Source organism: Pholis gunnellus (assembly GCF_910591455.1).
Source record: "Pholis gunnellus genome assembly, chromosome: 8".
NCBI lineage: Eukaryota > Metazoa > Chordata > Actinopteri > Perciformes > Pholidae > Pholis > Pholis gunnellus.
The window spans coordinates 21,188,956-21,216,794 of NC_136534.1; the positions used below are offsets into that span (position 1 = coordinate 21,188,956).

Genomic DNA, 27,839 nt, shown 5'->3' on the forward strand with positions numbered 1-27,839 from the left:
TGAATTATATTGAGCAGCACTCCCTCTTCTGGCCACAAAAGGTTACTGCGGGTGGATTAAACCGGCAGGGGAAGATACACTGCTCGTGTACAGCGCTGCAAAGTAACTAAGTACTGTGCAGTACAACTTAACTTTCCCTGAGTATTCCCATGTTGTGCTACTTTGTACTTCAATTGCACTACATTCATCAGACAGCTGTCGTCACAAGTTGCAGATTAAGATGTACATCAAACACTATAATCCAATAACATGTTTGACAGTTTGAAAAGGTACATTCTGCATTATGAGTACTTTTGATGCTTTAAGTATTAGCTCATAATACTTCTGCACTTCTTTTTCCTTTAATTTTTGAATGCAGTATTCTTATATTGTGTTATTGCTACTTTTACTCTGAAGTAAAGGATCTGAATACTTATTCCCACATTGCTAATGTGTAAACTTGATATATTAGATTGAAGGATGCTGAAATTCACAAAGTCATTTGATCGGACAAAAGGAACATGAAAATGACGAGACGTGGACACCGCATTGCTATAAAGTAAATCTTTAATTTGGTTTATAGTTTCTGACGTCGTTTCATTTCTGGTAGTTAGTTTCACTGGTCATTACAGGAATGGAATGCTGAAAGCTGAAGATTAATCAACAAGAAAGTGCACACTTGTTATCTTTCGGATTTGTACATATATAGTAAATTTCTAATACATAGGTTTTTTTTCTTTATTATATATATTCCCATTTATGTGTATATAAAATTAAATAAACCTCTTAATTATTGCAAAAACATAAATTCAAACGTTTAGATGAAGACAAAAAAAAAGAATAAAAGGGAAATACAATCCACTCTTTCATCAAGTTGACATTCACGAGGATTTAAAGCCCCCGCCTCTCTGCCTGACGACTAAAAGCCCCGAATACATCCCTGTTTGTAAGGCCCATCATGAAGTACATTCCTTTTCCCTGTGATGTGTCACCTGATAACCAATGCACAACCCGTACACTACATTAAAGCCACTTATTGCTCTCTTCAACATCTGTGTTTTTGAGATAAAAAGGTACAGCTCCGGTAAAGTGCTCGTGTGGTGTAAGATGGTGGAGAGCGATGAGGTAAACGAGGGAGGAAAACAGTCTCTGGGTGGTGGAGTAACGACACCGCGGGGGTCATTAGGTCGATGACGTACCTGTGAGTGTGTGTGCGTCATACTCTGATGGCCGTCTCTATAATTGGAGAGCGTCATCCGCAGTCTAACCGTTAGCCGGTCAAATCGTACAGTACTTAAAGGAACACAGCGGTGTTTTAAATGTTTCAGCACACAAATCCTGTGGAAACCAAATTAGTGTTTTTCAAAGCATGGAAGATTTTGTGTGTTTTTCATATTTTTCTGGCAACCATTCATCTCCATTCATTCTATTGTTACTTTTAAAGAATAGTTTTAGCCCTTATGTACATTGAAACAGTTTTCCGTCACTGTAATCGTTTGTTCTCTTCATACTGGCCCTTAAAAGATCTCCTCTGAAACCATTTCCAATATAATTGATGGAAGACAAAATACAGTTTCATACAAAAATGCATTGCAGTGTTCCACAGAAGATAGTATGAGCTTGAATCAGCAGTCTAACGTAAACAAATAAAGTGTCCATCTTCCACTCAAAGTCTTTTTAGAACAAAAACTCCCCTTTTGTGTTTCATCTAGCTGAGCTGCAGTGGAGGGACGATAACACAAAGGGTTAGTTTCATACTAAAACATTTCTACTTTGGAAGACAAACAGAAGAGAGAAGAAGTCTCTCAGACTGTTGAGGTTCATATTATCTTTGGCTGAACTTAAGAAATGCCTTTTCACACAGAGAGAGGATCTCTTTACGGCTGCTATGGACAGGAAGAACAACTGTTTCAATGGACATATGAGCATGTCAACATTGGTGTAACATAGATCTGAAGTTGATTCAGTTGATTTGAGTTCATCTGAACTGTAACGGGCCGAAAAGTCGACCTGGAGGCAGTTTAACGTCTCTACAAGGTTTGTTATTCTCTGGAGAATGAATGGAAACTAATGGTGGCCTGAATACCAGGGAAAAACAAACCCAAATCTAAAACATGCGAAGAGATTGGTCCACATGCGTAGCTGATTAAAGTTGTTGCCTTCACTTTACTCTTCCCAGTGGAACAGTGGAACTGAAGCAGAGTTTGGGTTAAAATCGTAGGAGTACTGGTTAGAGTTTATAGATCCAGACACTTTCTGCTTGAGCCTGAACTCCACGGTCTAAAGTTTGGTTGACAAATGGAGTGCAGTGAAAAATAAACATGATGCAAAAAAAAAACACACATGAAGTTCTAGACTTCTGTAAAGCACATGGAGTGATGTAATGCACATGATTCCAGTTAAAGCACTTGACAATAACATAACGGGACTTGCAGTTACAGAAATCCCTGTAAAGCCCCAAAAAAACTTAGTTGTACAATAACGCAGTTACAGAAAATAAAGCACATGAATAAAGCAAACATGAAAATAAAAGCTGAAGCGAATGCTGGTGAGGCAACAGTGCTGTTGTAGTTCAGTCCGACACATTCAACACAAACATCGGCCATGACTTGAAGCAACTCAGCGAAAAACACCCAGTGTGGAAATCAAGAACAGCGAGCATTCATGTGAAGATACAAGCGATTTAAATCTAAAGACTTTCCATTTGTTTTATGCGTCGAGCGAGACAAAGGCAAACATGACGCGTACAATTAAATAGGTTCTTCTGTAGGCTGTATGGTTTAAGATTAAGGTTTCCTGCACCAAACATTCCCCCGCGGTGGGAGAATGTTTGCCCAAAAAAAAATATGCATTTGGTTTGAAACAGAGAAGTATGAAAATAGTCGGGGGGGGTTCTTCTTCTTAAGAAGTTAGAAGTGTCTGGGATAATGTGACGCAATCAGGGGTTTTATTCCTCTTGTTTTGAGGTTCGTCTTAATCTGAATTTGGAGGTTTTTGGTTTCTTATATTTGATCACATCCCCCGAGCTAAAATACAACATGGATATTCTCTCTGAGAGACTCTACTTTGCATTCACGCGTTCACAAGTGGGAGTACGTTTAGAAATGCATTACTTGCCGCAACCTCCCTGAAACCCACTTATCAGTCTCTGCAGAGCAGTAAAGGGTTAAATGAGCAACAAAACCGCCTTTAAATAGAATCAAAGAGCATCTGGGACGATGGTTTAGAAATATTCCCAACAGCAGCGCATTAAGAGCACATTCACAAGAGAGAAACGCTTCTCAGGCCTCTTGTTGCTAAAGAAGTATAAATAAATGCATGAATTAAACACTGCGTGTAAAGACCACTGTCCTCTAAGCAGCAATAAAAGGAGGATTTGAAGACAGGGGGAGGGCCGCGTGTCATTTGGCTCGTCACTTCAGGGTTCTAAACAACCCTTCTCTCTTCGACCCCGTCCCTGTTGACATTTACAGCACAGTTCTCCACTGCGACACTCCGTCACGCGCTGACATTTCAGACAGTAAATTGAATTGGGTCCAGACGGGGAAATGAGATGCTTTAAGGTTCGACCCTCCCATCGCTCAGCTACAATTACCCTTCCACAAATTGGGAAGCGGGAAAAGTACAAGGGGCAAAGAAAACGCGCTCGACAGCGGTGCACGTGCGCTCGCATTTGCACGTTTTTATACACTCAAGGTTTACATGAGCGCGGGCAAAATATCCTCTTATCCTCGCTGTAGCAAGCGTGGCGAACCATTCACAGACGCTTGAGAGGAGTTAAAGGAAATGTGTAAGGCTGTCGGCTGTATATGTGAGCCTTCTGGATGTAAGAGGATCAGGGAGCATTCAGCGGCCACTAACAGCCAGAAAACTGGAGCAGTGACTCAGTCCGCCTACTGCAGAGAAGGAAGTGTTTCAGTGATGAAGGTCGTTTCCCAGTGTACGTCCTTTGGACGGCCTGCAAGTTATAATAGACTCGGGTGGAAGAACACTTGCTGTGGCCCACGAGATGTTAAAATGGATCAGAAAAGCATATCCCATCAGCCCCCTGAATGATTTGTCTCATTCTATATGACTGAGCGGCTGTGTAAGAAACGACGCGCAATGCATTTCACACACTGTACAAGACACTGTACAGTACAGTAGAGGAATTAACCTACGTTAACAACGACCACGCACGACTATGTTTCCGTGCGTGCAGATAACTTTCTAACTGTTTTTTTTTGTGACCGTGTACTTTAATGCCCGTGTTTGATGTTAGCTTTGACTTTAGCAGTGGTTCGCCTCAATGGCGTTTTAAAGGGTATTCATAAATATAGGATATTATAATCAATTTACATATTTTACACATCTATACTGCATAGAATTACTTTTTTTGTTTGCCATGAGATGCCTACAGTCTTTGGCCGTGGCTGCACTTGTCTGTTCAATGAAACGTTTGTGTTTCGGATGCACCAGATCAGAACTCGTGTGTGTTATATTATTTGTTTTGTGGTCAAAGGAGCAGCTGTATAACGGTGGATACATTTATTTTGTAATCTAAAAAGCTTTTGTTTTGAAGCAGCAACATCAGGACGTGTTGTGTGTGCACCAGCGGTAACTGGACACGACTCAGGCAGCGGGTCCTCTCTTTGCTCCCACGCGGGAGAGGAACTCCCCGTGATGCCGGAGATCGGATGACGATACTCGCATTGAAAAGACAAGTGTAACCACGGCCGTGAATCTTTTAACACGTGAGGATCGATTGTACTAACTAACCTTCACTCGCCGTGTAAATAGCTGAACAGTGATGTAGAGCACAGTGGCGGCCAGTGACAACACTGAAGAATGAAAATTGGCATGTAAGAGAGAGAGAGAGAGCAACTCTGTCCTGATATATAATCAGCTGTGAAAGTTAAAAACATGGAGTGAAGGTGACTGTTGGATGGGCACTTATTCATGACATCAAGAGAGACAACTACTGCTAGTTTTAAAGGTTGTTCTAAAATTGAGGTAAAACATCTACACTGAAGCGTGACACGACATGTGATTTAACTTCAGAAGACTTGGGACGGGGAATCAAGCACGATCACCGACATCAGAACATCTGTGCTACATCACTGGCGGTCGCAGCTTCCCAAACGCTCGGCTTCGCTCCACGTTTGTAGGTCCAAACAGCTTCACACAACAGCGGGGGGGGTTCTCAGAGTCCGCCTAACTCCCTCCGCAGCAACAGGACCAGAAGGTCTGTAAGCGCGACTACGAACACTGGGTCAAACTCAAACATGTTAGTACCCCTGAACGTAAAAACAGGTTTTAAAAAAAAAAGACAAAGATATGAATGCACCAAGTGAAAAGGTAAAGGTAAAGTAAGGCCAGATATTAGAACTCTAAATGTTTGAATATCCAGCGAACAGTGTCTGTGAGATATTGGATTAAAACAAGCACCGGAAACACAAGTACCATGTTCGAAAGAGGAACTAGATTGCTTTGTTGATTAAATTTAGGACTAGAGGCCCAGCATGTCTCAAAGGTAGCTTTAAAGACAGAAAAACAACAACAAAAGGAAGTCTTTAAAGAAGGAAAACAGTCCTGACAAGGAACAATGATATTGTCTGACACTAAAACAGTCCAGACCTTTGGTAATGCATAGTTCTTTCCTGAATGTCTGAATGACTATCAACCATAAACTCCACCATCTCTCAGATTGCAGCTGTTGCGATGCCGTCTAAAAGAATACAGAGCGATGATAATTAAAAACTAATGGCTCTTATATTTCTGCTCAGACGATCTCCGCTTGTGGTTACAGCAATAGCAGTTTTGGCTTGTTTGGTGTCTGAACCAAAGAGATAACTTAGAGTGGAGCAGTGAGGCAGCGCTCTCTCCTCTACTGAGTGAGGGCGGGGGGCACGCAGCCCGACCCCTCCCTCTCCGGTCTGCTGTGTCAAGGCAGGAAGGGTTCGTCCTCCTCCTCGTCTGCGCTGGGGCCGGGGTCGCTCAGGCACCTCGTCAGCTTCTGCTGATCCCGGCCTCCGTCCGCCTCACCTGGCTTGTTGGCTCCACTCGGCTTCATCATCAGGCCCTGGTCCTCCTCCTTCTGCTGCTGCTGCTGCTGCTTCTTCTGCTGCTGCTGCTTGCTGGCCGCTTTGAACTCATCCATCAGGTTGACGGAGTCCGGAGACTGAGGAGAGGCCAGGTCTACCTGGATGGTCGGCACGCTGTCCGACTCCGGCTTCATGCTGTAGGTTTGTGGGTCTGCAATATCAGGGAATTAGCTTTACCGAGGCTTTAAACAAAAAAAAAAGGGATTGAATTTCATTCCATCAGCGTGCATGAACGTACGATGTACAAGGGGAGGATAAATATTACAGTCAACGAAGCTACAATCACGGCACAAACTCAAGGCTGCAAGACCTTTTTCAGATGTTTCACGACACGACAAAAGCAACGAGTCACAATGATTTATGATGCAACACATGCGGGAAGTAATTCCCCTTTTAGCTAAAAACTATGATGAGATACACAAGCGGAAATTGCAACACACATCATGCTTGACTCTTAATCAGGTCTTTGTTTCTTGGCTAACATAAACCATCGGCGTTTGGCCTCATGTCATGAGATCCCCTCGTTAGTGATGAGCGATTAATGAGTGTTAACGAGCAACACAACCGACACATGCATGTTAGGATCGCTGCCGGGTTATCACGACTCAGAGAGGAATCTTCTCTACACTCACTACATACCTGGACTGCTTTTGTTTCCTTTCTGCTGCTGAGCAGGTTTGAAATCAGTACCTCTGCCTAAAATGAAACCACACACTGGTTTACATGCCCGGCTGCCACATGCAAACATATTTCCCTCAGCGGGGGAAATATCTGTGGCTGCAGGCATGAACAGTAGTAGTGCTTTCAACAGTGTTTATTGTTTCGTGAAAGCTGCCATGAGAGACCTAACAGAATATAATGTCTCATCACCGTGGGTGCCGTCGGTGGCGTAGTGAATTTCCTCCGATTGTCTTTACGCGGTACAGTTTCAGTATGATGGTGCGTTTGCGCTCGGCTGTGTTTACCTGAGGCCAGTCTGGCTCTACACATGGTCGGGGAGTCAGGCGAAGCAGCAGGCACCGTCAGGTAGTTATTCATGTCGTGTATCTGGGAACACACAGGGACGGCGTTTGTTCATGGGACGATTTAGGTTTACATGTAAACAGGAAGTACACACTCTGCTTCATCAAATTGTTTGTAGTGCAGCAGTTCGGTAAGTCACTATTCATTAAAATGACGTGCTGCTTGGGTAGGTGTCTGTATAAATGGTCTTGAGTCTACGGTGGCTTCTAGCACATTCAATTTACCCCAAAACAGGAGTCTATTTTCATTATGTAATTACAGGCTGATGAAACGGAAGTTAGTGGTCGAGCCACTCAACAGCGCCAATAAATCAGACACAAATTTATGTCGAGAAAATGTTTTCAGGAGACTGAAAGTGGACTTTAATTAATCATTTAACTGCTGGTGGCCCGGTATGAAATGAGAAAAGCTGCTTGTTTTTTTTGACTCTTCTGTGTCTTCTTCAGCGTTGGCTTATCAGCAGAATGTGAAACGTGACGAGGTGTCAGTAAAATGTGATAATGCAGACAGCTGGCTCAGACTGATTCTTGATTCAAGAGGCGTTGCCCCGGCGCAGACTGATAATCATACCTTCTTCTCCAGCTCAATCAGCTTTTGCTTCTTGATAACGAATTCACCGAAGCCATCCTCGAACGGATCCGCCACCAGAGTATGTCGGTTGTAGGAGCGCAGCTGAGAGAGAGACGAGACACATAAAACAACTCAGTTTAAGAGGACAAATACAAGTTCAAGTACATGAAAGAGGGAAGGTTTTCTTTATCTCGAAGACCTGCAGACCGTTACTCAGATCATGACCACAAGGGAAAAATCAATGAGAAGTGCTAATAAGTCAGTATTATGATCAATGTATGAGCGGAGCTACTGATTTAATTCTAACTGTGTCACAATCAATACGCTACACTGTAGTCTAATACCACTTTGTTTATCAGTGCAAATCAATATGAACAGTGATGATACTATCTCGTCGTTGTCGCAGCGGTGTTACCCGCTGCCGTGTCCTCTGCAGGTTGCTCCTCAGGATGTTCCTGATCTCCTCCTCTCGGCCTTTAGGCAGCTGGGACAGACCTTTCTCTGCGGGCTTGGCAGGAGGAGGCTTCTTGGGCTGGATGTTCCTGAGAAATATGTAGAAAAAAAAGAGTCAGGACTCTCGTAGTCTGTGTGACAGAGACAGGTGTCTGTCATGAGCGCTTCCGTCGGGACACATGACATTTCATTATTTCCTCCTGGTATCTGATGACGAAGAGAAAGTTTGGGTTGTCACGTGACAGCTTGTGGAATTAAAAACAGCCAAAGTTAGAGCTGACATGAGCTCTTTCTGTAACGGATACTCCGTATCAATAATGTAAGTGGCTTGTTAACTGTGAAGTGATGTTATAACTGGATTCATTTAGCTGACACGTCTGTCCTTGGTTTGGTTGCGGTAGAGTGAAAAAAGTCATTTCTACAGTGATCAGACGAATTCTGAACACTGCGCTTCTCTTCCTGAGAATCCGACTTTCTCCAGCATTTACTTACATTTAGTGAAGTATGACTATTACTCTCACACTAGGTAATAAAACGGACCAATGCTTAAGTTAGCATTTCATCACTGACTATGTACTGCAGATGTGGAATGAATGAGACCTGTGCAGATGCTCACATTAGGTTTTGTGATGATAACCATAGACTCCTTGCCCACTTGGGGCATTACGACATGACAGAGCAGGTGATGACGAAGGTGCTGCTTGTGTACTACTGGCTACAAAACAACTGGAACACATCAGTGCTCGTCAAAGAACCAGCAACCTTCCGATCATCAGGCAGCCTCTCCACCCTGAAACCCACCATGACGTCTCTGGTGAAATCAGTAATGATGAGCAATCTTCCTTAAAAAGACATTTTCTATCGAACTATGAAAAAAAGAATAAAAACTCATGAAGTCATTAAAGCCATCCACTTATTAAAGATGAGACGACTATGATTTTAGAGTAGGGAATTAAAAACAACATACAGAGCGCAGCATTGTGAATTGTTTTGATCTAATCAGTATATGTAAAGGTTTTTTTTATTTAAATTGGCTGCGATCAATCATTTTTATAATTACAATGTATTAAATGTCATATTGAAAGGGGTCACTCCCAGGATTACGACACTAATCTGCAGCTTCCATTGACTTTGTGAAGATGTAGCAAGTTCACTGTTTAGCTGTCCGGCCTGCAGGTTTAAGCTTTTGTTTCACTCTCATAGCGTCGTTTAGGCCAAAAAAGCTATAATACCTCACTCTACACTAGCTGCTCAGCCCCAAACAGTAGACAGACACAGTTAGTGACAAGCTGATGAACATAGTAGAGCATTTAGCAGCTAAAGAGCCAGATATTTCCCTCAGGAGCTGGCTGAGGCCAAACTCAGAGCTAAAAGAGAGGGATTATTGGTGTTTTATTCATCAGGTGGACACAAACATGGCTGCTGCATCTGTAATTAAGGAACTATTTACTTACAATCTTTGCCAAATCAATGTAAAAAGTGATGACTTGGGAATATTGTGTTCTGCTTCCCCCAAGTGGCTAAAACAATATTTCAAGTTTAAGGACTTCAATTTGGGAGCGTTTGGTAACTGAAGACAGAATGAGTGTGTACTCCTACTTACTGCATGGAAACGGTTGAAGGCATAGAAGCTGGCAGCTTGACTCCCCCTCCGCTCTCCACCAGCTCAATGGCCTGTTTCATCTCCATCTTGTGGTAGAAGGCGATGAGCTGTGGCTCTCTGGAGCGTTCGCCGGCAATCAGGCACTTCTTCACGTACTTCTTGTTGAAGCGGTTCAGTCTGGAAGGAGGAAATGAGTTACGGATGAAAAGACAGCCGTGGGAGTACGAAGACAGGGAGAGATGTGAGAGGTTTGACACAAGGTGCACGTTAAGAGGAAAAGGACATTTCTTCTCTCAATGGTTAAATCTATTAGCTGATTATGACAGAAAATCAACCAATGAGCATTTGGACGATGGATATATATAAAGCAAAAATACAAAACTCTTCATAGTTACAATTTCTCTCAGTGAAATATTATTTTTTGGATTCTCAGATGATCACAAAAGTTATGACTGTTAAGTTCATACTTGTCCTTCCAGTGATGGTGTCCATAGTGTCCACAAATGTCCTCGATTCCAGTTAGTAGGTGGTCAAGGAACTGGGGATGAAAAGAGGCAAACAAAAAAGCTGAATCGGGCTTTTCAATACGACCCTCTGCCTTCTGTTGAGTGTTTTAATAGGTTATAAAAGACACTTTATTCAGATGCATAATATTTTTATACCGTACTATCTAATAAACACGACTTTCCAGGGGCCCATGTTATATGCTGTAGTACATATATGTAATTTAGAGCAATTTAATTGGTCATGGACAGATCATGGATTTATGATCAACAGTGTTAACTGTGATTACATGAATACTCCACCGCAGACGTTACTTGGCTGCATCTCACACCTTTTTGCTTCACCTGCAGTTACCGTTCCTCCCAGTGAAAACACGCTCTCAGCCAACATCATTATCAACAGCAGCAGGTGATGACGAGCTTTGAAGTGACGATGCCGGGAGATAAGCCGCAGCAGCAGCCGGGTGTGTGTGTGTGTGTGTGTGTGTGTATGTATGTATGTATGTATGTATGTATGTATGTATGTATGTATGTATGTATGTATGTATGTATGTATGTATGTATGTATCTAGTGGCAGCACGCCTGCTCAGGGAACCAGAGACATGAACCGATGCATTTGTTGCTCAGAGTGCAGTCGGCCGCAGGTCGCCCCTGGTGCTCTGATGACAGGCAGCGTAGCTATGGGAACAAGTCATTAAGCAGAGCTACAGAATGTACTTCTGCTTTGTCAGAAGAGACGGATTTATGTACAGACTGCCCAGCACTGCGTGGGTGGTGGTGAAAAATGAATTTTAAAAAAGTGGCAACAGTATGAAAGGTTTCTCTAGATCACCGAGGGTGAGATACCGCAGCGATACGTTATGATAAATCTCTTCTGGTTACACTATTACTGGGTCATAGATGTATTATTACAAACATCTCGACACGGGGGCTTCTCCTTTCACCAGTTCACTGTGTGTCCATTTGTCATTTGAAGAATGGGACAGGTGTTTTTATTTCTAACCATCTATAAAAGCCCCTCGATAAACAAATATACGATCTATGAAAAATATCTTACACTTTAATATTGAATAGTTCATCACCTATATCGTGACACCGTCGCCATTGTGAGCAACATGCCTTAATAGCGCTGTTTAGTCATGTTATTCTCAACCCAATTAGAAATAGAGCGAGTACAAATAACTAGAAGCTGCTGCATCTTTTTTTCTCCACAGTTGGGACAGGTGCGTCACCTGGCCGCTTGCGGACGATTGGGTAACACTTCTTCAGGAGAAGCCATGAAGACAGCCTCTCTTCTAGCCTCGAGCACTGGTGACTTACCGCAAAGCCCCAGAGAGGAAGTGTGTTTGTGCATATCTGAGCTGTATTAATAGCTTTAAAACACTCTTGTGGAGCATGGTGGTCACTCACAGGCGTGTTTGAGTACGAGAAACTGTTGATACAAGACGCTGTGTGTGTGTGAGAGTTATATTCAACCAGACGGTCATTTTTCTAATCTTTGGATTGAGATTCACTGTGCTGTACAAGTACACTGTACAGTACAATATATGAGATGAAGTACCACCGCACAGCCAGCAGGTGGAAGCAGCGATCCAGAAATGGCCTCAGAGGCTGTTAACGGTACAGTAACAGAACATCAATGTGACTTGTAGTGTGATTTTGTCTTTACTGGAAAAAGGAAGTCACATCTTACATAAATACAACTGAAAGGAATGTATAATAGTATCACAATCATTCATTGTTGTGAGGCACGAACATTTCATTTATCCACTGCATACTCAAAGGTTCAGGGTTATTAATATGTATGAACCATCAAGAAGTCCTCAGCTTCTGATCATGAAGGCTGAAGGGTGAAAGGTCTTACCTGGGTGTGGATTTCCTCATTGATCGTCCGCTTGGCCTCCTGTTTCTTCTTCACTGCCAGAAGCTCCACAAGGGGCTTGATGGTCATACCCTGCAAGAGGGGTGAGAGGAACAAAGCTTTATTCATTATTCCCCTCCTGGCCTCAGCTAAATATAGAAGCAGCCTCTTATCGACAACTCTGCGCTACGCAAGAATGAAATGAGAAGGTTCAAAAACTGGTATCTGTAATGTTTTAGCATCTTTCAGTGTGTCAGGCTAATTTGAGCACATAAACCGTCATACTCTGGTAACTGATATCGGCCACACTTCCCAAATTTTGCAACGGATGATTAACAAACATCAGGTCGTCACATATCCTTTCACAAAACCCTATTGTTGTTTCCGTAAGTGTGTGTGTGTGTGTGTGGGGGGGGGGGGGGGTATGTGATTGTAGACACACTCAACTGACAAGTGCATACATCATCAACTACTACTATAATGGAGTGTGTACACAGTGTGTGTTTGTTCCTGTGTAAAATGGTTGGAAAGCAGCAAATGGTGAGTTTCCAACCAACAACTCAGACAAAAAGATCCAAAATAAACTCTTTTCCTCTTACGTTCTAGCACAAAAACTTTTATTTACTTTTACTTTGATTTTAGATTTTAGAAACCAAACCTAAATCCATTGTCGTTTTACTAGAAAGGGTTTATTTCTGGTCAGCTGTCAACAGGATTAAGTAAAATACACTGCCACAACAGAATGGCTCGAGAAATTAAAAATCAAACATCAGTCTAATGTTCGGCTACTACTTGAAGATAACTAGTAGTGTGTGTGCGTTCGTGCCTGTCTGCACCTAAAAGCTCCAGCGTATCATTCTGCTTCTTAAAGAGATTAAGATGACCGTCTGGTTATCTGTAATGGCCTAAAGTGGATGACTGAAGGTCCCCGCTCTTTAACAAGATCCAGTCATGCTATCAGGCATGCATGCAAAGGAACCTACACTTTTCCTGACTGGTTATACTGTAATAAAGTATTCCGCAAAGTAAAGTAATCCAACAAAAGAAAGGAAATACCATCCATCAGGATATTCAACGTTTATTATATTACTTGTAAATTGTCATATAGATAATAATTACTCTGATAAAGATCTTCACTTCAGACCAGCTAGGCTTACTCTCTTCCAAATAAAAAGATAACCGCACTGTCACAGAGTCATACGTTTAAATAACTCCACATGGCAGGTGATAGGTGCCTCTCCCCTCACACTGCACAGAGCTGAATCCAGCAGCATAAATAAAACATGTTTCTGATCTCGCCTCTGAGGAGAGACTCCATGTATTCCGGGTTCTATTTTAGCGGCCTCCATTCTGGACCCAAAACACATCCAAGAACGTTCCTACAGTTTCACCAGGGGACAGGTTTATCTGACGGGACAGGGCAGATGTATGGAGTCACTGCCTGTTTGTCTTCATCTCGCCTTTGTTTAATGTGTTTGTATGTTATGTGGGTGTGGACAGCAGGAATGTGTGTCTACATAAACCACATGTTGTGTTTCTTCGGCATGTGTTTTAGATCTGATGCACTAATTAGCCCACCTGGCTGCCTCAAGGTGTACTTTAAAGGAGAAGCTGAAATCACATTTTCCCAAACCAGCTGGAGCTGTTTACTTCAAGATCAAGAACGTCTGACCGCTTGATGAAACATCGAATGGATCTTTTTTTCTAGAAATGCAAATCCACGAGCCTTTGATGTTCACATCTAACAACATTTCATTGAATGGTTGCAAATAAAATGCTTGTTCTGAGATGGATTGGTTTTGTCGGTGGACCCATCAGTGTGAATTCAAAACAGTGATGTAATGTAAAACTGAAAAACTAGACTTACTGGGAAAATATAATACACAAAAAATGAATTTTGGTGCACCTGAGAGGACCAACAGTACTGTAATGTTTTCACTCTAAGTTAAGAGCCACAGCATAGGAATCTCTTTGCATTGTGCAGTGATTGTGGTCATGATAACATCCCATTACGAGGCTAACACATGAGGAAAGTCTGTTGAAAACAAACCAGGACGACCTAAACCGAGTGCTCTTACCTGAACAAAGACCGTGAAGAAGATGACGGTGATGATGGCAGTAAGGAACATCTCTCTCATGGGAAATTGCTCCTTCTTAAGCAGGAAGCCAAGAGAGAAGGCGATGGCGCCTCGCAGGCCACCGTAGGCCACAATGAACTGGTCCTTGGTCGTCAGCTTGACGATGCGGAACTTGTTGATGATGAAGGTCAGACCCACCACACCTGGGGAGGACAACGTAATGAGAACAGGACGTTTGTGACTTTGTGTGCTTGTAATAGACGTTAAGTTAATACAATGAGAAGAAAGTATTTTCATGTCAAAGACTGCTATTTGAACTTAATATCAAGTTCAAAACTCTAAAGGCATACTTTGGAAAGTATTACCGCAAAAGATATGTGATTTATAGTAAACAACCTAAAACCTGCAAAAACATCGGAGTGGCTCACTGACAGGAGAAGAACCACTTGAACTGTTCTCCATCACAAGATCTCGTCTCATGTGGTGCTGGTAACACGTGCATGATTACTGATTGCAACAGTCACAGACAGCATATTTGTGTTTGAAATGTTTGGTCAAAGCCTCGTCAGCTCTTCAGGCTGAGAATGTCACAGAGAAGTCAGTATTGCTCGCCTCATCGTTCTTTCACTTTGCGTATCTCTCGCTCTCTCTCCAACGACATTAATAACTCTAGTATGACGAATCAGGAATAGAAGGACTTGTGACAGCCTGAAGTCAACCCGGAAATCCTCGGCGGAGCTCCTTCTCACACACCGACAGCTGTGTGTGATGAAACATGATGGCGGCAGTTCCCTGTTCCCCTTTTTTTGAGTAAAAGGACTTTTTTGCACACATTGACATCCTTTGTGTGTAAATTACAGCTCACTTCAAAGTGCACTATAATGAGTGTATCTCCTTGGAAGATGTATAAATACAAAGCAACTTATTTTTGTTGCTCTTCTTGATTTGCATTTAAGCCCAGTTGATGACAAACCGGTTAAATTTAAAAGCACTTCAAGATGAAATATGAAGTGATTGTTTCATTATAGATTCAGCGATAAAAGCAAACTGCATCATCAAAGAGATCTTGCATGAATTAACCCCAAACAACTGACAATATAACAAACAACACTTCCTCTGTTGCAGGTTAACTCTTTCCCCTTCATGCAATATTGCTACACACCCCAGCATGGCACATTTACTTCAAGAGGTAAGAATCACTGCAGCTGACCTATGACCCGTGACACCAGACACAGAATGACGGTGACGGTGACGAAGGTCCAGTTCCAGAAGTGAGGTCCGTCCACCGTGGCCACACCCAGAAAGATGAAGATTAGCGTCTCGCTGACGCTGCTCCACATTTTCAGGAAGTACTTGATGGTGGTGTGGGACTTGTGGGATATGTTGGCCTCCACATAGGGCCGCATCACCGCTCCGCAAGATATCAACCTGGAAGGAGAAGAGGCAGATGTTTGTCAAATGAGATATATATATCTATGCACTATTACGAAACATATTTTCATAGATTCCATGTCTCCAAATTTGTTGTGAATGCTAGATGTCATCGGAAATTAAACACAGTTGAACAATGAAGCAAAGTACAAATAAGAAATGTTAAAGGAAACCCTAACTTTAGGAGAAATGGTGGTTTTACGTGAGTCATGAGCAACAGTAGCGTCAGAGGCTTCCTCTAAAGGAGTGCTGTGGATACCCAGAGTTCCAAACTGATTTTGGAAACATGTGACACCTATAAAGATATCTCACTCCCTGTCTGGTGGTCACTTCTCTATTCCATTCTGTTGTCAAGCAATGTTTCTAGGTCAAAGGCCAGAAGGCCAGAAATAAACGCCAACCATGTCCCATAAGCCTCAGCGGCTACTCAACATTCACCCTCATTCCACCTCCTTCTCCATGTTAACGGTGGTTTGGTTCTCAAGACTTTAGGGAACGATGAAAGGAATCCACACAGTGAGCCGTTTTGCCTTTTTTTTTTATGAACCGAAGAGCAAGGAAACAGCCACAGGCTTTGGAAGAGATAGACCTTGAAGCTACGCATCCTTCGGCCCCGAGACTCAGTACATCATCCCATCCTGTCTGCAACATCAATAACACCCAGCAGCTCAACCAGGAAAAAGATTGAAAAATACCTGAGGAGCAGATGAGAAACGGCTCCTCAGCGAATGTTGGGATGCCAATAAATTAAGGCTTGGTTTAGGGGACGTTGGATCAGATTACTTCAATATACTGCTGGTTATATGGAGTGCAATCTGCCAAGACGTACAGTTGAGATACTGTCAGGGCAATGAGTGAAATAGGTTTACCCTGCAGTGGCAAGGTTGTACATCGACCATGACATCTCATCACTGAGGGAAGATCCACATAATACAAACATGTGATGCAAGAGGGACGTCCCTGAGACAGCTGGAGTATTTCACAGATTCCAGAGAGCGCACATGACACACTGGATACTGAATTTGTAAATGCAGAACTTGTATGAAGTAGCTCACTCACTAGACGGAGGCACCAGAACTGTCAGTCTTAAGGATTCTGGGACGAACCATGCTGACAATCCATGGTCTTACTGTTCTAACAGGCTTTAAAAGACGTCTACTGAAAGCATGCGCTACATATGCAAAATAAAGTAATTAGGATTTGTCAAATTATTTTAAGAAAATTGGTAAAAACAGAAAATTATTAACAATAAAATATGATTATGTAATAGATACAGTACAGTTAAAATGACGCTTGAGTTGTACAGAAATCAAACATTGAATTTATACAGTACATTCTGAAAATATGTAAATCTATATATGACCCCCCCCCCAAACTTACGCCATGATGCCAGAGAGGTGGAACATCTCAGCTGACAGGTAGGCCATGTAGCTGTACACAAAGACAAACAGTGGCTCTATGACACGCACGTGGGAGGTGAAGCGTGAGGTGAAGGCGGTCAGGAACCCATAGATAGCTCCCACTAGAACGCCCCCCAACGCAACCACCAGGAAGGAGACGACTCCCAGGAAACAGTCCAATAGCGTCACGGTGCCGGCACCCGTGTACTCCTCAAACAGGTGGTATAACACCTAGGAGAAGAGGAGTATGAATACATAATATTAGAAAGAAAGGATGATAGAAAAGTGTATCTCATACTGCTGTATTGATTCTAAAATCCCAAAACAAAAAAGGTAAAAGATTGGTTATTTATTTTTATTACATTTTCAGGTTCTTGCTTAATGAATATGTAGAAACTGAGCACATCGTATAACTGCTTTGCAAGGGAAAACACAACTGCAATTTTTTTTCTTGTGCCAAATGGATTAAAAATTACTTTATATTGTGTACCAAGCATTTAGTAAGCATCTCACAATGTAACACAGCATTCACTGACACAAATGTTGCGATAGCTGATGTCAAAAACACAGGTCGTTAAAGCTAAAGTTGATTCCTTGGATAGCTATGATGCTGAAGTAACTTTATACGGAGGATGGTGCTGTTGCTGATGCGCTGTTAGCTGGGGATTATTGTGTAGTGACAGGGTAGTCGACAGACCACAATCAGTGTGTTGACAGGTTAAGTCTAACTGTGTGGTTATACGAATTAATACATTTAACACACAACCTGATCTGGTGATAACACCCAGGGACTTTTTAGCTGCTTCCCAGACTGCTGAGCTAAACAACACTTTTAATTTACAAATGACTTTATGCTCTTCACAAGGAGACAACGTTAATGTTTCTCTGGTCACCGGTTTACACCTCGGCATATGTATTCCTACTCTACAGGTCTACTTCATTGGAGAAACAATAAAAGCAAATAGAAGCATGAAAGATCTCCTAGCAGCACACAATTCCTCTTTTTGGTCACTCACCACAGTGACGGCGTCGTTGAGCAGTGATTCGCCGAACACCAGGATGTGCAACAGTTCGTTGATGTGGATCTCCTCAAACACGGCCAGCACAGCGACGGGATCCACAGCGGAGATGATGGAGGCGAACAGCAGACAGGGCAGGAGCTCTATCGAGTTGAGGACGGACGGACTGCCAGGCTGGATCTGGCACACGGCGTACAGCAGACCTCCGACGAAGAAGGCGTTCCACAAGGTCCCCACGACGGCGAACATCAGGATGGTGCCCAGGTTCTCCATGAAGGGACGGATGGGCAGGAAGTAGCCGGCATCCAGGATGATGGGCGGCAGCAGGCAGAGGAAGAACGAGTTGGAGTCCAGCACTGGGGGGACCTTTTCTCCGGCTAGTTTGATGAGACCCCCCACGAGCAGACCCACCACGATCAACAGGCAGCTCTCCGGCACAATACCGGACAGACGAGGAATCAGGTGGAATCCTGGGGACATGGATGGACAAAAAAAAAAAAGATGACATGCAGTGGCATGGAGGAAGACAATAAACAAGGACGAGGGAGTGATTTACCTGGAAATTGGAATGTTTCCCAAGAAGTTTTAAGAACTGGATACACAACTTTACTAGAGCAATCAGTTGTGACATACCACACTTCTTTGAGTACTAGCACCATCCTGGCAACAGATTCTAACTTCTGTAGAACTCTCAGGTAGATAAAAGGCTGTTCTTAGGAAATACAGAGGAAACACACTTCTGCTTCTAGTGTAGGCTGTGCAGACACGTCAAGGCTTTCCTGCACACCTTTGCTTATTTCAACTACTACCTGTCTGTAAAAGAAAACGGTTAAAGAACTTATGTTCTCACCATGTGATTGACATATACATACATTGGTGTCTCCAGTCTTGAAGGTGTATAGTTTAGGAAAAGAACATGAGAAGTGTACAGTCTGCTGCGGAGATGCTGGTGAGACACACATTCAACACAAAGGCCTTGGGGAGTTCTTAAAAAGGAAAAAATGGAAATAATATGCAAAACATTAGTTGTCGAAAGATGTCACATGACAAGTCAGCAAGTCATTGGCTGCCAAGAGACCACATTCAGGAGATGATGAGACTAGTAAAAACGTGCTGCCAGTGACACGAAAAGAGAATCTTTCAACTTCTATTTCTCGTTTACGTACGAATCCAATTTTGGTGGAGTCCCACGTAAATGAAATGACCTTTTGCAATGACGTGCTGTTGCTTGAGGCCGTTTGGCTCGCATGTCACAGCACAAGCAACTCTGTGGGGAAACCCGAGAGATTGTTAATGTGGATGTCTTTACAAGCAATAAGACAAAAGCTGTTTGACTTTAATTAAAAAGGCTGGCCCAACACGGGTAACTAGTTAGTTGATGCGGGACCACATATACCGTCACCCCTGAGCTGCCGTGACGTCTCGCATGAAACACAGACCAAGGCTACATTCACAGTGAGGTGACGGGACACCTGCAGCCTGCGCTTAAACGATAAACATAAGAAGCCGAAGACTTCAAAGAGACACCAGCCTGCATCGCATAGTGAGAAGTTCTTCTGCGTCTATATTTACTGTACACTACAGCAGCACATTGACATGTGATTTTCCAGCTGGCACTGTATCAGTAAACCGCATGCTGCATTAACACGGACACACAAACAGATAAATAAGGCTACATGCTCACACAGGCTAAACAATCTTATGCAAAGAATTAAATAGATATGAAACATATGCTAGAAGCTCATGTGAGCGTTACATGCTCCAAAAGGATGAAATGTCCTTGTGAATAACACAATGAGACCTGTAGTTTGTAAGGACGTCTATATCAGAGACAGAAACAGAGGGATCAACGTGTTCATTGAGGTGTTTGTCCACCCTGCCCCTAAAATGTCTAGATTAAAATGGATGAACAGAATTTGAACCCATTGTGTGTTGGGATCAAAGCACACACGTTAAACTATCAATAACCACCACAGCTACATAGTACAACAGTGGAGGGGGCAGTGACAGCAGCACCATCTGGTACAGCAGCCACAGGGCGTGTTCCCCTCCGGTTTGCTTACATGTGTAAAATGAGGACGGTGGAGCAGCTAACGTACGATCATATTGCATTGTTATGCAATAGGCAGGCGTCAACATCCATGTGTGTGAGAAGTGAAGCCAATGCAGACGTGCATTCTTTCTAATAGCCAGCAGGGTCGACTCCTCTGGTTGCAAAAAGACGTCCACTCGTATAGAAGTATATACTTGATTTGTTACCTCAGTAAAACATTGTGAACATGAGTTTATAGTCTCAATCGCTAGTATCAAGTCCTCTTCAATACAGCATGACGCTCATTTAGTAAATGACGGTCCTGTTTAGAGTGAAATAGATAAAGCAGGGTATGCTTTAGGGGGGGCTATCTTGTGATTGACAGGTCGCTATGACGGTGTTCTGGGAGTTTTCCGTGTTTTTCGTCTTACAACTTTAGCCCTTCCACAGTGTGTTTACAGTTCATGAAAGTTAATTGTAACGTTCGGTTGTACATAGCTCCACCCTCTCGTGTCACGCCTGAAATTCTCTGTAATAATTCAAGACATCTGAGGTAGGGGGCGGGGCGTTCATACTTGAAGACAACACTATTACTGTTTCGGCATGCAAGGTCAACAAGTGCATGCCTGTGGATTGTGCAGCTGCATGCAGCTGTAACTCTGGAGCTTTGAGGAAAGATAGTGAGGGAGTCTTTGTCTTTAATGGTCTAAGGAGACCTCATTTCCCCCACAGTGAGATGTCAGAGACTCAGTGCTCATCTCTTTTCGATGCACTGGAATGGAAAACAGAAAACCGCCCACAACTCTGCAGAGGCTTCGCAGCTTCGCAGGCTTGGGTTAACAAAGATGTTCTGTGATAACTGCTTGAAGCACAGTAAACAGAAAGCTTACGTGGATCCCCTCTGAAGGCTTATGTGGCGAGCAGGATGTAAATTCCACAGCTAGTTCTGAGACCATCCACGGCACAATGTCTCTTCAGAAGAAAGCACCAATCTGCTGACTGGAGGCTTCAAAACGACAGCTAAATTAGCACAATATAGTTCACAACATCTCGTCTCCCTATGGACACTGCTACATGATTAATAAGCTCTGTCTAAGTGTCTGAGACCTCAACACCGCAGAGATCTCCGTTCAGTGTGGGGGACACCAGATCTCATAAGTGGGCCTGCACAACTCCAGTCAGCTAATTGGTTCCCGGTTCACCAGAACAGATTACAGTGACAGGCCTTCCACAGAATGTATGCTCATGTTTTACATAATTCTGCCGGTATTCGCAAAGAATTCAGATATTCCCCTCTTAGCAATTTAAATGTAGCAACACTTCATGTATGTGCATGAGGGAAGGTTAAGAGCTTATGCATTTAGCATTATCTTTAATGGAAGACATGCACATTCACCTGTTGCAACGTGATGGGGCAGCAGACGTCAACGCTTACAACAAGGTGTTATGAGATTGCAAACAAAGAGCATTTACTTCTACCAGCCAGACCTCGAAGGGCCTTCTGCTCTACATTTCTCAGAAACATATTGCTTATGTTTGCTATTCACAGGGAAAATAAACATCCTCTGTAAACAGCTGGATAAAAGTTAGAGCCACTACTGAAAGAAACTGAAGTCCAGGAAGACAGCGACTTACCAATATTATCTAAGAACTGATAAGGCGGCAAACTCCGGGTCCAATGGAGAAGTACCTTAAACTCGCATTATTTCTAATAGTCAGCAGTGTGCTATAGTTGCAAGGAGAAGTCTATGAGAACATGTCCCTACTTCTAACTTGATTTATTACCTCAGTAAACATTGTAGACATTAGTTTATGGTCTAAACCGCTAGTCTATGGAACCTCATGGTGTATTTTAATCCTCATAATTGAGTTCTAATTTGGTACAACATGTGGTTTACAATTTAGGATACTTGACTGTAAACACAGGCTATTTTTCAGCAAAGTCCACAGGGAATACTTCTAGTGGTAGACAGGGTTTCATGAATCCTCCACACACCGAATCACTTACACTTGTGAGTGGTTTGGTTATACACACTTCTGTTAGCCACTAAGCAGCCAAACGGAGACCTTCTGGTAAAGCAGAGCTTTTAGATACTCATGATAGAACTATCCTACTAAAACAAAGTATAACTGTACGAGGAAACCAAAGTGGGGGCATTATTAGAGGACAAGGAGTCACATGATTCCTTGTGTTAAGTGACCTTCTAAATGACATTAAGTAATGGACCTCAGCCAGAGTACTTTTAGCTCCCAGCTTTCACTCCCCGAGTCATGAGCCATGAATAGGCCACACCAAACTGGAATTTTAAGTTGAATCAGGCAATTAAAGATAATGGGTATATAAAGACTCTGATCATCTTTTAAAAATGGTACCAACACACCGTCTAAAGTTCTGTTGGGGTGTTTCTGCCAAGGGTTCCATACCAAATTCAATTTTATTACGTTTCATCATCCATATCGAGTCTCATATTTCAAAATAAGATTAATCCTAAATCAGTCGCAGCGTGGGATCTTACATTCTTCAGTCAATGTGTTATTTTAGTCTCAGGCTCACCTCAGCAAAAGCTGTGGAATAAAACCCAGCAGCTCACAGAGGAACATCTTTTCACTTCTCAAGGGTAGAAAATACCCAAACTGATTGAATGGCCGCGTCCTGCAGTGAAATCCATTTACACAAATCCTTTAATCAAAAGAAGGGCAGTGAAGTCCTCGAGGGAAGAGCAAACAGATCGTGACTGGATGGACCTAAACGTATTACTGCAGTCAACACTGGATCCCAGAAGGACCCATTCTAAATGACCCATTATCATTCATGGGTGACCAGGAGGGACACGTGAAGACAACCAGGAAGAGAATGAGACAAAAAGCCCTTTCGGCTTCAATGCTGATCCTTCTAAATACCATCAACGCATACAGGACCACGGACAAAAGACTCAGCGGAGGAAGACAGTTCACATATTTTAAAGTCCGATTATGGCCTTCAGTGCTCGTCAGTGAAGAGCCATGCCGCAGGAGATAAGATAAGTGAAAACGAGGGCTTATGAACTTCAAAGAACAACTTGTGGCACACAACTTCAGCGCTCTCAAGACATATGTATGAAGGAGATAGGCGGTAAGTGGACTCAAAGCTTTTTATGTCAGAGTCTTAAGATCTTAAGAGAACTACAAGATCAGACGGTTAATTCTTCTTGTCAATAATGGCAGCCGTTGTGTCCTTGCCCCACTCCCCCCCTGAGAGCCTTTATGCAGAAACATTATTGAAAACCAGTAAAGGGTAACAGCCCTCTCACTTCTGCATGTGTACCCAGTGTCAGCAGAGCCAGGTACTCGCTACACAAGACCATTCCCAAAGCCAGGAACTGTGTCCTGTTGCCAGGTGACTAATTGTACACTGCCGGCAAACCAAATCTGCTGGACTAAGCAAACACAAAAGAGAGAAAACATTCAAACAGTTGCTTTGTTGAAGGAGAGGATTGATGATACGTTTGATTCTTTTTCCTAAATCGAGATGTTGGACCGGCTGGCCAGCATTCCAACACCGTGACACGTAGATCACAGGAAGGTCAAGATGCACATTTATTTCGGAGTACAAACTAAGCTTTTGTGAGTCATAGTTTGATTGTTTGATGCAGATCATTGTGCTCCTCGAGTTGCTTGTGCAAGACCAGTGTTGGTTTAAATTATTAATAAGGGCCTGCTGCTGCTGCTGGTGTATTTCAGTATGACCCCTGATGCCATATCTGCACAACAATACCGACTCACATGGGTGAGTCCTCACGTGGTGATGATTCTAAGCAACAGAAAGGTTTGATCCTTACTATAATTCACAAGCACATCTTACTCTACAACTACTGAATGGAGTAGAATTCAGTGACGGTGTCAAATGTCGGTTACAGGCAATACTGTACAAAGGTCTTTTCGTGATGTTTAGTTAGTCTGGTGTAGAAACATTTAAAGATTTGGCATTAGAGGGAAACAAAAGTAAAAACACTGTACTACAAGTAGATCCACCTTTATAAGGTTGTCTTGTTTTCACGGGAACGACAGTATTTCAGATAAGACAGTTATTTCTACGATGCTAAAGAGACCGAGCCACCGGCCTACCAATAAAACAGATAACGGTGTGTCAACTACAACCACTAATTGCTCAAACGTCCTTCGCCTAGGACACCTAAAATGATGATTACCGTTTGACGCATGCACAGAATAGAGAAGCATCAAACCAAATCAATATTCATTATTGCTTTAGAAGCTATTTACCTAAATTATATTAAGTATATATTGATTTAAGTGTAAGGCAAAGACATCTATTTCTAAGATTAAGGGCATGTACTTTTGTTCTTTCTTTAAGAAAACGGCTGTGCGAAGCCATAACCTAAATAACACATTGAAGATAAGATGTGTAGAGCTCAATCAGCTTTACCAAGGGTGTGGTTTCTAATGGTGTACCTGGAATCTTTCCCACGCCGGCTTTATCGATAAGGACGATATTATGGCCCTCATCTCTAAATGGGTTTGCCAAATGCTGTAATGTATGACTCCACAACAACAGATGGAAGTATGTTGGTTCATTCTAGTGCACTGCTTCAAATTCATCAACAGAATGTTGATGAATTACATAATAACTGTAGCAGGAGGGATTAGGAGGGACACACATTGTCCAGGAATAATTACACATGGGGTTTATTGGTCAACCCAGTGGTTCTGATAATGTCTCCCACCTTCGTTATCATCAACTGTTTACTATAGATAACACAATCCTTTAAGGAACGGGCAGGTCTCTTAGTGAACCATTTACTCTACAAATACAAGCTAAACAATGGCAGCATTCATGAAACAGAGTTAATCAAGAGATTGTGGGTCTTAGAAAATTAAACCTCGGTGAAGTTTACAAATTCAACAACACACTGTGAAAAAAAAGAGATTTAAGATCACAGTCGTGTCTGGTAATTACAAGACAAAAAAACAACCTGCAGGTTTGCAGTTCCTCGACGATTAATAAAACAACTGACATAATCTGGCAGTGTTTTTTTTCTCCAGACACAAAAGACTTCATAAAATCCAGATATTGAAAAAAATAAGAAATGTCACAGGAAAGAGAAAAACAAACAACAAAAAAGGAAAAAATACATAATTCAGAAAAATACAACAAAAACAAAAGACAAATGGATGGATAATCACTCCGTCTTCTGAAGTTACAATTCTGGATTGCCGTTGAATATGTGCAATATCTTACTAAATAACATTGAAGATGGACACTCAGTTCATGCTTTCAAAATCTGCACTTATATTGTATGCACATGCATAGTTTTACTCCCAAATCTTAGTGAGTGTATTCTTTTGCATTTCTCCTTATGTCACTTCCTACTGTCTAAATAAATACAATATGTTATGACTATTAAATATCTGTATTTCTTCTTTGGTACTTCTACTTACTATATGTGCTTGAATAGCTTTCACTTTTAGACAAATGTAGTAAGTATAGCATACACAGTATTTGTCATTTTGTGCCTCGCCTATAATTACAACTGATAATAATAAAGCTTGCATTGATAACAAGCAGTTCAAATTCTGTGTGTGTGTGTGAAGCTGTGTGAGGCTTTCCTGAAGGAACACACACCCTCTCTTCAAAGTGTTTGGCCAGTTTTGAACTGTAAATGGCAGGCGAGACTAGCGGGACTTGTAAGACATGTTATGCGGCGCTTGAAGGACGGGGAACACTGGAACCAAGCAGCTTCACAGCCACCAGAGGTAATTTCCACAAAGGCGCGACCAACGGCCCATTCATGTTTTACTAGTGTGAATACTATCAGATCTGACCAAACCGAAAGGTCAATATGAAAGTCGGGAGCCCGGTGGATGTTTGATGAGGCTATAAACTACAAAAGCATTACATCCTGCTAAACTGTACCAAGTCTTGTTTATGAGTTTGCTGTTACATATTACTTTCACAAACTTATATTGGGACAAGGTCATTGAGATAATGGCTGAGCTTGTTAGCATTAATTCTTCCTGGTTATACCTGAGCAGACCTTTTAAACACAACCTTCTTCTAAACACAGAGGATCCCTTTATGAGGTCTGTGTAGCAGGTTTTTCAGAGCTAATTACAGTGAGATATGAACCAGACCCTGTGCCAACGCTGAGCAATGTAAAGCAGCCACTCTAAATTACCCACTGCCCATTTTCAGTCATCCTGGGATAATCAGAGGCTTAAGGTCACTGCTGTCAGCGCACACACTAGTCCTGTCTCATTTCTTTTAACTGTCTCTCTCTCTCTCTCTCTCTCTCTCTCTCTCTCTCAGCATCCCAATCTCTTTTCCCTCCATGCCCTTGAGCTACGCCCCAACAGAGAGCCGCCCGAGCCAGGACGGTCCCTCTCTGCATGTCTCCCCCCTCCCGTGAGACACCGGGCTCCTCGCCCAGACAGTGAGGCGGTATATACTCCCCTGGCTACCGGCTGGTGCTCAGTCAGGCCCCTGATGTCACCGGCAACTGACAACAAGCTGCTGGCTCTCGGACAAAGATAGCAGGGGGGACAATGCAGCGTTTTGTGGAAAGCACAATGCGAGGAGGCATTGATGACAGTATAGAAAGAAAGAGGAAAGAAATAAGAGTACCAAGAGTGGCAACAAATAGTGAGGAAACACTAAAGCAGCAGAGGAACGTGAAGAGCTGGACAGAAGTGTCTCAGTGTGTATCCTTTTGAGACATCCTTTAAGACAATGCCTCGAGGCTTCTGGCTCACAATAGCGTAGCAGAAAGATCCACTGTCTTGGAAAATTGTGCTAAATAGTTGCTGTCCAACATCCAGACCGCTGCATCAAGGTGCTTAGTCATCACTGTAGCAAGGAGTCAGGACAGCACAAGCAAAGGGACTCTCAGCGCATGAGGCTGACGGATCTGATGAGTAATCTGCGTCACCAGCAGTATAGATTCGCCCAAAGAGTCTCCAACTAAATTGAGCTATTCTGGTCCGCTGTGTCAGCATACCAGTGGCATCTCCCATTGTTATGCAGAATGCAAGGCCAGACATTATCTTATAGCTGTAAAGTGACAGGTTTGATCTTTCTGTCAAACACTGCAAGCCCATTAAAAGATGTGTTGTGACATGTAACGTTAACCTCTGTGATTTATAGATCTCTGCTGGATTTATCTGAACACAGTCTTTTCTTGATTTTGATTAAAATACCTTTCTGATAAAAAAAACAAAACAGACTACCTTAATTTCATATGCAGGCATATTGTGCACAACTAGCTGCACATGTGCCAACTTTCCTGCAATGACTACTACACCTGTGGCCAACCCCGATAACCTAACCCAGATTCCAAGCTAGCATTTCCTGGATAAGATGAACTTAAAACGCACTACATTCAACATTCACACGATACTCACCTAGCTTCATCAACGAGGCCAGCAGCACCCATAGCGCGATTTCAAAGGGAACGTGTACGTGATGGTAGTCGAGGCTGAGCACAGGGAAAGCCTTTTTAGTATAGTTATATCGTTCCTCCGGCACTTTGTGGTTGTCCACATTTTCCGGTTGGTTGGTATTCGGAGAGCTGGCCGCTCCGAGGGGGAGTAACACCAAAACAACCAGCAGGAGCAGCCCCCGCTCCGGTAGACTCTTACCGATACCGGGAAGAGTTTGTGAACCTGTCCTCGAAGGCATGGTGTCGAAGAAACAAAAAAAAGAAAGAAATGAGACACTAAAAGTCAGCTTGTAAGCCAAGCGAGTTCGAGGAAGTTGAATACAACTTTATAATGTTACGTTAGCGTTAGTTAGTTAACCAACGGTTTCAA

At 42.7% G+C, this 27,839-nt stretch overlaps 1 protein-coding gene across 1 annotated transcript; it reads right to left on the minus strand.

Annotated features, from left to right (window-relative positions):
- Positions 1 to 534: 534 nt before the first annotated feature.
- slc9a1a (solute carrier family 9 member A1a) lies at positions 535 to 27,839 on the minus strand. Its single transcript, XM_079164853.1, has 12 exons — positions 27,432 to 27,839; positions 18,002 to 18,474; positions 16,966 to 17,216; positions 15,365 to 15,582; positions 14,155 to 14,357; positions 12,080 to 12,169; positions 10,179 to 10,249; positions 9,712 to 9,888; positions 8,071 to 8,197; positions 7,656 to 7,757; positions 7,028 to 7,109; positions 535 to 6,213 (listed from the first exon to the last, which is right to left on the minus strand). The coding sequence occupies exons 1-12, from the start codon at positions 27,706 to 27,708 to the stop codon at positions 5,903 to 5,905; spliced, it is 2,382 nt and encodes a 793-aa protein (XP_079020979.1). The 5' UTR covers positions 27,709 to 27,839; the 3' UTR covers positions 535 to 5,902.